We start from the raw sequence: 10,746 nt of genomic DNA, 5'->3' as shown, positions 1-10,746 counted from the left end.
ACTGGGTGAGCACCTGGAGCAGTTCCTCACCTGTTGGCTCTAGAATGGTCTCTCCTTTGGTGCAAGGAACCCCGTGTGGTGTGCTGCTTCTACCCACTGGTTCTGGAGTCCGCCTGCCTGTGTTCAGGAAGCAGGCAGTGAAAACAAAGTTCAGCACATGACTAATGCTATAGAAGTTGCATATATTAATGCTACATTTTTCATCATTTTAGAGACTTTGCCAAGATTTTGCTGGGAATTGAAAGCCTGAGCTGCCAGTGATATCAGAGCCAAGTACTTCTACTCAATATTTGGGACTTCACTTTTACTGTGCTTTAGTATGTTTTTATTTTGTGTAGTTTTGGTTACTTGTAGTCAACCGTGGTCCCAAAATATTGCATGGAAAATTCCAGAATTCACAAGTTTTAAATTACACATCATTCTGAGTAGCATGATGACATCTCCTGCCATCCTTCTCTATCCCACCCAGGACATGAATCATCTGGTGTATCCAAACCATATATGCCACCTTCCCATTAGTCACTTAACAGCTGTCTCAGTTATGAGATCCATGGTTCTATCACTGCACTTGTGTCCTTCTTTTAATTAACAGTGGCCCCAAAGTGCAAGTGTAGTGATGCAGGAAATTTTAATAGAGTATATTGTTATAATTGTTCTATTTTATTAGTTATCCTCAATCTCTTACTATGCTTAATTTATAAACTAAACATTATAAATAAACACACATGTAAAGAAAAAAATAGTTTATATGGGATTTGTATTATTTGTACAGTATCAACTGGAGTCTTGGAACCTATCCCCATGGATAAGGGGACTAGTGTATGAAAACTGACCTCAGGTTGAGAGTTTTTCTGCTTCATTCTTTCCAGAATGAAAAATCTAGAATTCTCCTGGTGTAGAAAATGGTTAATCTTTGCTTTGCACAAGACAAAGGAAAGTATCTAGGGGTATAATGTATAATTGTTTCTTATTCAAGTTTAAATCAAATTTTCTTTTGTAACTCTTGTAATTCTCTTTCAGAAGGAACTGGCAGCTCTAATTCCTGAGTAGTTTGGATTTAAGCAGAATGCAACCTGCCTTTGATTCTCTCTGCTATAAGATTTGGATCCATTTGGTTTCATGATTCATTTATAAGCACTCAGTTTCCAAAAATTAAAATATATGTACAGGTCTAATCCCATTGTTATTTTTATATAATTTTAAGGGAGGAGGCTTATGTCTAAGCCACCATTTTTAAATTGAAGACTCTCTAACACTGTTATGGTTTGGGTATCAGGTGTTCGCACAAAGTTCCTATGTTAATGCAGAAATGTTCAAAGGCAAAATGATTAGGTCAGGAGAGCCATCACCTAATCCATTCACCCAAGTTTGAATGGATTGACTGGGTGGTAATCGTAGGCAGGCAACGTGTGGTTGGAGGAGGTGGGTCACTGGGATCATGCCCTGAAAGGATTCACCTTCCCTATGAGCACTTCTCCTTTCCCTCTCTGCTTCCTGCCTGCCATGCCGAGCAGCACTCCTCTGCCTGGCCCTTTGGCTGATCACCTTGCCCTTTGGCTGATGCTCCACCTCACCTGTTACCTAGAGCAATTCAGCCAGCCCTCCATGGATGTAACCTCTGAAACATGGGCCAAAATAAACTATTTTCATCCTCTAAGTTGTTCTTGTCAATTTTGTTTGTTTGTTTTTGTCACAGTGATGAAAAAAATTACTAATATAAAAAGTTGTTCCTGGGAAGTAGTTCTGTCTGTGATTAATCTGTGTGACTCAGAAGAGTTTAGAACTGGTTTGGGGGAGCAGTTTGCAAAAGTTTGGTTGGAGAAGTCTTCGAATGTTGTACTCAGATCTTAATGGGTATTTCTGGTGGGAGCTGAAAAGACCAGAATGCCAATATAAATGTGGACAGTCAAGACTGTGCTCATAAGGTTTCAGAGGCGAACAGGTACACCCCTGGGTATTGGACTAGAGACAGTCACATTATGTTTTCACAAAGAACTTGCCTACATTTGGCCCATATCCTGAGACTTTGTGAGAGGCTGAACTTAATTCAGGTGGTGGACTAATTAATCTGATGGAGAAAATTTCAAGGTAGTACAGCATTCAGGCAGGTGGGATATGATTGGAGGAGGTGGGTCACTTGGCGAGTGCCCTGGAAAGAGTTACCTTCCCTGTGGCCAGCCCTCCCACGTCCACACTTTCTGGCCACAGGAAGTGGAGCAGTGCATGCATCATACCATTCCAATATGATACACCTCCTAACTAGGGCCCAGACCAATGGAGGAATCCTGTTCATGGATTGAACCTCTGAAATGTGAACCAAAATAGACTTTCCCCTCTCTAAGTTGTTCTTGTCAGGTATTATGGCCACAGCAATGAAAAGCTAGCGAACACAAACACCTTAGAGGGGAAATAGTCAAAAGCTTGCGTGGGATGCCCAGGAAGCATTCTGTGTGGGTCCACTCCCTCACCTAGGATAGGTCGTGCGGAATAGAAGAGAGGGGTTTTCTCACTGTTAACAACAATAAAAGTGGACAAAATATATTAAGCCAAAATTTTAGGCCTGGGACAATAGACAGAGCGGCAGCAGGAGTCTCACACTCCCCAGGCCCCTGCCTCTTTCCTGGCTATGGGGCTGTGCACTGGAGTTCCACAGAACACAAGAGTCCCTTTGAACTGAGGAGGTAAGAGGTCAAACTTGGACATAACTGGAATGTCTTCCATATCTGAACTGGACACCAAAGCAGAGGGAATCACTGGAGGAGTCAACTCGGAAGGAATGTTATGGTTTGGATATGAGGGGGGCCCCCTAAAGCTCCTGAGTTAATGTAAGAATAGTCAGGAGTATAATGATTGAATTGTGAGAGCTGCATCCTCCTCAGTCCCACCTGGTTTGAATGGACCAACAGGGTATCAACCACAGGCAGGTGGAGCACGGCTAGAGGAGAGGGGACCCTGGGGCAGTGTCTTGGAAGGGTTCATCTTCCCTGAAGGCCCTTTCTCTCTGTGTTTCCTGGCCACCATGAATGGGACAGCACTCCTCCCCCACGCCCTTCCTCCATGGGGTTGTGTCTCACCTTGGGCTCAGAACCAAAGACGAAACCTCTGGAACTGTGAACAACAACAACAACAACAAAAACCTTTTCCTTCTCTAGTTGTTCTTGTCAGGTATTTTGGTTACAGCTTCAAAAAAGCTGATTCATAGGAGTAGATTCCTGGGTCAAGGGCTGTTTGTACAGGGAGGCGACTTGAGTCTCCTCAGAAGTTGTTGTGCAAACAGAGATACCAGTGGCCACGGGATACCAGGGCACATTAGAGTCCTGACCCGACTAGAGGGGGAGAACCTCATTACTAGCCCGTCATCTCATCTAGCTACAGAAAACTGTAGAACAGCCGGAAAGGCCATGCCCTAGAGAAAGTCCCACCCTAGATCTGCTTTGAAAATTATGAAGAAAGAAGCAGCCATTTAAACATGTTTAAAGAGTTGAAGGAAATATGATCTACTAAGTGAACGAGGAAAGTTGAGAAGAGAAATAGAAAGTATAGATTCCAAAAGTAAAATAATGGAAATAGAAAACTCACTGAATAAGCTTGATGGTAAATGGGAGATAACAAAAGAGATCTTGAAATAGATCAGAAAGAAAGAGGGTCATAAGATGGAAAAGAAATGAGCAGATCTGAGGCTTGGAGAGACACAATAAATAACAAAATGAAATTAAAAACTGCCAGACCTACAATGTAGAAAATTCTACAGGACAAACCACTTGGTTTCTTCATGACAGAAGTGGCAATAAAGGAAGGAGAAGCTCTGATAGATCAGGAGGAGGGCTGGAGTTATACCAATGAAATGCAAGGCGTGGGGCTTATTTGTATCCTGATTTTGGGCAAAAACTATATATAAAAAAAGACACTTTTGAGGCAGACAGAGAAAGGAAAAGCAGATTACTATTCAATAATATTAAAGAATAATCCTTACTTTGGTTTGGTTTGGTGTGTTTCAAAGGAGATCAATATTGAAGCAGTTATTGGTGAAACTATATATTGGCTAGAACTTGCCTTTAAATATTGAAGCCGCCAAACATGGAAAGAGATGGATAAAGCAAGAATGTTAGGATAGTGACTAAATGGTGAAATTCAGACAGAGGTGTGTGAGGTAATTTACTTCTTTCTCTAGTTTTGTGCCTGAAAATTTCTGATATAATGTTAAAACCCAACCGGGAGGTGTTACTGTGCCTCACAGGTTGGGGACAGGATTCCCTGGCGTGCCTGTGCTCTGGGGCAGGGAGCCTGACCAGAGCCAGTCCTTAAACTGCCAGCACACCCACCCAAGTAGCTCCCTCCAGCAGAGTCAGTCTGAGCTCTGTTCTTTTGTTCTCATACTTTCTCTTTTTTGGCTGTTTGTATGAGGCAAGGTCACCCGGGTCCCACTCCAGCCTGGGAAGTGTCATCAATCCCTTTTTTTGGCCTCAGTTCAAAATGCAACCTCGAGCAAAATTAGCCCAGATCTCTTTACTTTGGAAAATAAAATTGACCCTTTGAATTCAATTTAGCTCAGATCACGGTGATCAAGTTCAATCGGCAGAGCCCTGGAGGGCCGGCTGTCATCTGCACCTAACCCGCCACTGTGGGAAACAGGTCAGGTAACACCGTGACAGAAAAGCTGAATCGAGGGAAGGTTTTTTGAGGATAATGGGAAATTATGCATGCTCCCAAGCTAAGGTCAATGATCCAGGGTAATAAAAATGTTAAAAACTTGAGAAAGTGGGATTAAGCATTAAAGCCAGGTCCCAAAGAGGCCAAAATAAGGATCATAGATACAGCTGAAGAATTCATTTCAGAAAGAGAGGCGATTTATTTTTTCTGTACATTGGTGGGGAGAAAAAGAAACAGCAAAAGAAACTACAGTGACAAGGTAAGATGGACATGAAGGAGGCGGAGGTAGCATTTCTCTGGTGAGAGGGATTTTTGAAGTCAGAAGGAATAGAGGAGAGAAAGGAAAGGGCTGAGGCTCAGGGCTAGAATAACACCAGTGGTATAAAGGCTCATCGGGTGCTCTTTAGTGATGGCCCAGGAGTTGGACTGGGCATTAGAGAGAGGATGGGGGAAAGCCAGAGAGCTGCCCTGGTTCCTAGTGGACCTCTGAATGTGACTTTAGGCTGTAGAGTAAATGTGGATGGGCGAGTAGGGGTCCTCCAGTCAAATAGCTCATTTCTTGTGGAACAGAAAGACCAGGAGAGGACAGTTCAGAAGGTGGTGGTTAAAGGGCACCATCCTGCAGGGAAGTTCATGTTCAGAGCCATCAGCTGGCCTCTCCCACACCCCACTGCCTGCCTGGCCAAGGTCCCTGGTGAACAAGCTGGCTTAGATCTAAATCAGAGGCAACACCCTAAACAACCCTGGAGGGCATGGAGCATTCCTATGCTACCCTCTCCTCTGCTTAAGTCGTGTTTTACAGCCCATTCTACAACAGATGTGTAAGCTTATCTCTGTTCTCTCACCATGGAGAAAGTAAGTGTCATGTCAATGTGATAATGACAAGGCTGCATTTTCACACACACAGAAAATATGGGCAGCCTATATTTTAAAGTAAGTTTATTTATTTTTTTCTTTTATTAATTTTTAAAATTTATGTATGACAGCAGAATGCATTACAATTCTTATTACACATAGAGAGCACAATTTTTCATATCTCTGGTTGTATACAAAGTATATTCACACCAATTCATGTCTTTATACATGTACTTTGGATAATAATGTCCATCACATTCCACCATCATTTCGAACCCCATTCCCCCTCCCTTACCCTCCTACCCTTCTGCCCTATCTAGAGTTCCTCTCTTCCTCCCCTGATCCCCCTCCCTACCCCACTATGAGTCAGTCACCTTATATCAGAGAAAACATTTGGCATTTATTTTGGGGGGATTGGCTAACTTAGCATTATCTTCTCTAACTCCACCATTTACTTGCCAATGTCATGATTTTATTCTGTTTTATTGCTGAATAATATTCCATTATGTATAAATGCCACTTTTTAAAAAACCATTCATCTATTGAAGGGCATCTAGGTTGGTTCCACAGTTTAGCTATTGTGAATTGTGCTGCTAAACATTAATGTGGCTGTGTCCCTGTAGTATGCTGTTTTTAAGTCCTTTGGGTATAGACCAAAGAGAGGGATAGCTGGGTCAAATGGTGGTTCCATTCCCAGATTTCCAAGGAAACTCCATACTGCTTTCTACTGTTATTCTAACCCTGAGCCTAGATTGCACCAATTTGCAGTGCTACCAGCAGTGTATGAGTGTACCTTTTTCCCTACATTGTCACCAACACTTATTGTTGTTTGTCTTCATAATAGCTGCCATTCTGACTGGAGTGAGATGAAATTTTAGAGTAGTTTTGATTTTTCATTTATCTAATTGCTAGTGATGATGAATCATTTTTTCATATATTTGTTGATTGATTGTATATCATCTTTGATCAAGTGGGATTCATTCCAGGGATGCAAGTTGGTCCAACATACAGAAATCAATAAATGTAATTCATCACATCAATAGATTTAAAGAATCATATAGATACATAAAAAGCATTTGACAAAATATAGCACCCTTTCATGTTCAAACATTAGAAAAATTAGGAATCAAAGGAACATATATCAACATCATAAAGGCTATCTATGCTAAGCCCAGCCCAGCATCATTCTAAATGGAGAAAAATTGAAGTCATTCCCTCTAAAAACTGGAAAGAGACAGAGATGCCCTCTTTTACCACTTCTATTTAACATAGTTCTTGAAAAACTGGTCAGAGCAATTGGACAGGTGAAAGAAATTAAAGGGATACACATAGGAAAAGAAGAACTCAAATTGACACTATTTGCTGATAATATGATTCTGTACCCAGAAGACCCAAAAAGTTCCACCAGAAAACTTTTAAAACTAGTAAATGAATATAGCAATGTAGCAGTATATGAAATCAACACCCATAAATCAAATACATTTCTGTATATCAATGACAAATCCTCAGAAAGGGTAATTACCCCATTTACAATAGCCCCCCCCCCAAAAAAAAATACTTGGGAATCAACAAAAGAGGTGAAAGATCTATATAATAAAAATTACAGAACCCTAAAAGAAGAAATCAAAGAAGACCTTAGAAGACCTTGCTCTTGGATAGGCAGAATTAGTGTTATCAAAATGACCATACTACCAAATACAAATTTAATGTAATTAAATACAAATTTAATGTAATTCCAATCAAAATACCATTGATATTCCTCATAGAAATAGAAAAAGCAATCATGAAATTCATCTGGAAAAATAAGAGACCCAGAATAGCTAAAGTAATCCTTAGCAGGAGGAGTGAAGCAGGTGGATTCACTATACCAGACTTTAAACTATACTATAGAGCAATAGTAACAAAAACAGCATGATATTGGCACCTAAACAGACTGAAAGACCAATGGTACAGAATAGAGGACACAGAGACTAACCCACAAAACTACAATTATCTTATATTAGACAAAGGTGCCAAAAACATCCATTGGAGAAAAGATAGCCTCTTCAACAAACAGTGCTGGGAAAACAGGAAATCCATGTGCATCAAAATGAAATTAAAACCCTATCTCTCACCATGCAAAAAACTCAACTCAAAATGGATCATGGACCTAGGAATAAAACCAGAGATCCTGTGTCTAATAGAAGAAAAAGCATGCTCTAATCTCCATCATGTGGGATTAGGCTCCAACTTCCTTAATAAGACTTTTTTGGTGCAAGAATTAAAATCAAGAATCAATAAATGTGATGGATTCAAACCAAAAAGTTTCTTCTCAGCAAAAGAAACAATCTGTGAGGTGAACAGAGAGCCTACATTTTGGGAGCAAATCTTTACTCCTCACACATCAGATAGAGCTCTATCTCTAGAGTGTATAAAGAACTCAAAAAGCTAAGCACCAAAAAACCAAATAACCCAATTGATAAATGGGCCACGGACCTGAACAGACACTTCTCAGAAGATGATATACAATTAATTAAAGTAAGTTTATTAATTGTATCAACACATCTACTAGGGATTTAAATATTTACACCAGATATTTTCTCAAATATTTCCGCTTACTGATTATTGAGCACACACAGACACAATTCAAAGAATAAATTCAGCAGTTTCAATGATATATTTTGTTTATAGTCACAAAAGAACAAAATATTTAAAGATAATTAATATTTCCTGGAGTGTTTCCCCATAGAAATCAAAACATTATTAGGTTTGACTTAACACCCAATGCATGCATGCTGTTAGAAAGTGTGACCTCCTTCCCCAGGTTATATTGATAATTACAAATGCTTAGTTCAGTGAACAACTTTTAAGATGCTCTACAACAATAAAGATATAGCACCCTCCATATCTTGCAGGTACTGTTTGCATTGACATCTTGTATAATGAATCTTGTTGGCTTGCTTCAATTTATACAACTGACCAAACCCAGTGAACAGACCCCAGTTCAATGATCTCAAAGCAAAGTTTGAAGGACATGAAACTTGGAGCAAAGAGATTGTTTGTTTTGTTTTCCTAACTTGGCACTAATTTAAGATCCAGGAAACTCACATGAACTTCAGTTTCCACATATATCTAACAAGCTGATAGAGTGAGAGATTCCCTGAGATGCCCCTCAGTCCAGTCATCTATAATTCTGCTTGATTGTTTTACTGGTGAGCATACATCTCTTATTTCTACCTACAGGAAGATCCCAACAAGCAGATTGTAGAGAACTCTAGTGCCCAGCCCTTGACTTTAGCCATAATTACCTGAATACACAGTATCAGCTGGGAGTTCATTGAAGGGGATATTCTGGACTTCTCAGAAGTGTAAGTAAATTATCAATAGGATTTTATTTTTGGTTGAGTATCTGAAGTATCTCAAGGGTTATTTGAACAACTGACTTTCTTTGCTTGCTCAAGGTCCCCACTTTCTTTGCACCTCACTATTGAGCAGATGGCCTGCTGGAAGTTGTTGCTGACCACCACGTAGAGTAACAGGTTACCAAATGTGTTCAGAGCAGCCAAGGGTCTAGAAACAATGTAAGCTTCATGGATCTGATTCTCGATGGAGCAGCTGATGGAAAGCAGGCGAGATTCAATCCGAATGACCCTCAAGACATGGAATGGTAAAAAACATATATAAAATACGAGCAGGAGCAGTATGGTCAGCCTGCGAGCTTTCTGTTTGAGGCAGCTCTGAGTCTGAGGTCCGTGAGTTAGGGTGTTGATAATTGTCGTGTAGCAAAGTGTCACGATCACCAAGGGGAGGCAGAAGGTGGTGGCAGTCAAAATGAGATTGTACCATTTGATAGTGGTGAGGTCTTCTGAACTGGTGAGGTCAAGACAGGTGGATCGATTGGTCATGTTAGTTGATGTAATCAGGAAGGTCATGGGCATGACCGCCACCAGCGAAATGATCCACACCACCGCACAGGCTACCACCGTCCACCGAGTCTTGTGGATGGAAAAGCAGCTCATTGGGTGGATGATCACGATGTAGCGGAAGATGCTGAAACAGGTGAGCAAGAGGATGCTGCTGTACAGGTTGAAATGGAAGCCGAAGCGGATGAACTTGCACATGAACTCCCCAAAGATCCAGTTTTCCCCGCTGGCGTAGTAGTGGATGAGGAAAGGGAGGCTGGTTAGGTATAGCAGGTCGGTGCAGGCCAGGTTCAGCATGATGATGGTGCTGCTTCTCCAGGGCCGCATCTTGAAAATGTAAGTGGAGATGGCTACTGCGTTCCCCGGGAAGCCCACGAGAAAGATGATGCCATAGATAACAGGGAGGTAGTGCATCTTGAGGGAGATTTTTTCATCAGTGCAATTTCCAAAAGCAGCTGCATAATCGGGGAAATCAGAAGCGTTTGCTAAACCATCCAAACCATCCAGTGGCTCATTCATGGTTGTCTCCTTTCATCTTGCAAGGAAACAAGAGGGTTCACTTTAGCAACATGAATGAAGTAAGGAGTAACTGGCTGGGAAAGGAAAACAGAAACCATTAATGAGAAGGGAATGAAAACAATGATCGACTTTTAAATGAAAATTGCTCTTAACACCCTAAATTTGCCACTTTTTTTTTTCCTCTTTAATCTCAAAAGAGACCCTGTGGAGAAGAGATTGAATTTCTCAGAAACTGACTGTGAGGCAAGTTACTAAAGGCATCTAATAATAATATAAAAGTTAAATTGCCATGAGAATTAAAGTGAAGGATTGGGAAAGAAACTGCACGTGGCATGGCGGTGGAAAACAATTTGTCAAGGTGACTGTTTGGCAAGTCATCGCTATCATCATTGGAGACCCAGCAACAAGGCCTACCATGCATCAAACACATCTCTGACAAAATGCACAAAATGCACATCTCTGACATATTAAGTCTAAGTTCATGAAATGTTGCAAAATGTTTCTTATTTTCTTAAGTTCATGAAATGTTGCAAAATGTTTCTCTTTTACAGAAGACACTAAGACCAAAAGAGGTTTTGCAACCTGTCCCTGATAACACACTGGGTGGCTTAGCAAGGGATCCAGCCCCCTGTTCATCTGATTTCAAAGCTGTTCTCTAGCTTACCTCTCTGAACTCTCAATCTATATTTTATTGATTTTTCACCAGTGTTATGGTTGGATGTGAGGTGTTCCCCAAGAGCTTACATGTGAAACAATATAAAATGGTTTAAAGGAGAAATAATTGGTTTATGAGAGTCTTAATCCAATCAGTGAATTAATT

The 10,746-nt window shown here is 40.7% G+C and overlaps 1 protein-coding gene across 1 annotated transcript; it reads right to left on the bottom strand.

The window, feature by feature from the left end:
• Nucleotides 1–8,903: 8,903 nt before the first annotated feature.
• Nucleotides 8,904–9,926, bottom strand: Oxgr1 (oxoglutarate receptor 1). The gene has a single exon (XM_026400427.2). It carries the CDS (start codon nucleotides 9,924–9,926, stop codon nucleotides 8,904–8,906), a length of 1,023 nt encoding a protein of 340 aa, XP_026256212.1.
• Between the last annotated feature and the right edge of the window lie 820 nt (nucleotides 9,927–10,746).

This window comes from Urocitellus parryii, chromosome 2 (genome assembly GCF_045843805.1).
Source record: "Urocitellus parryii isolate mUroPar1 chromosome 2, mUroPar1.hap1, whole genome shotgun sequence".
Classification (NCBI taxonomy): Eukaryota; Metazoa; Chordata; class Mammalia; order Rodentia; family Sciuridae; genus Urocitellus; species Urocitellus parryii.
This window is presented reverse-complemented; position numbering and strand designations above follow the sequence as displayed.

Coding starts and splice junctions, on each gene's coding strand:
- Oxgr1 (XM_026400427.2), bottom strand. CDS start 9,926: ATGAATGAGCCACTGGATGGTTTGGATGGTTTAGCAAACGCTTCTGAT.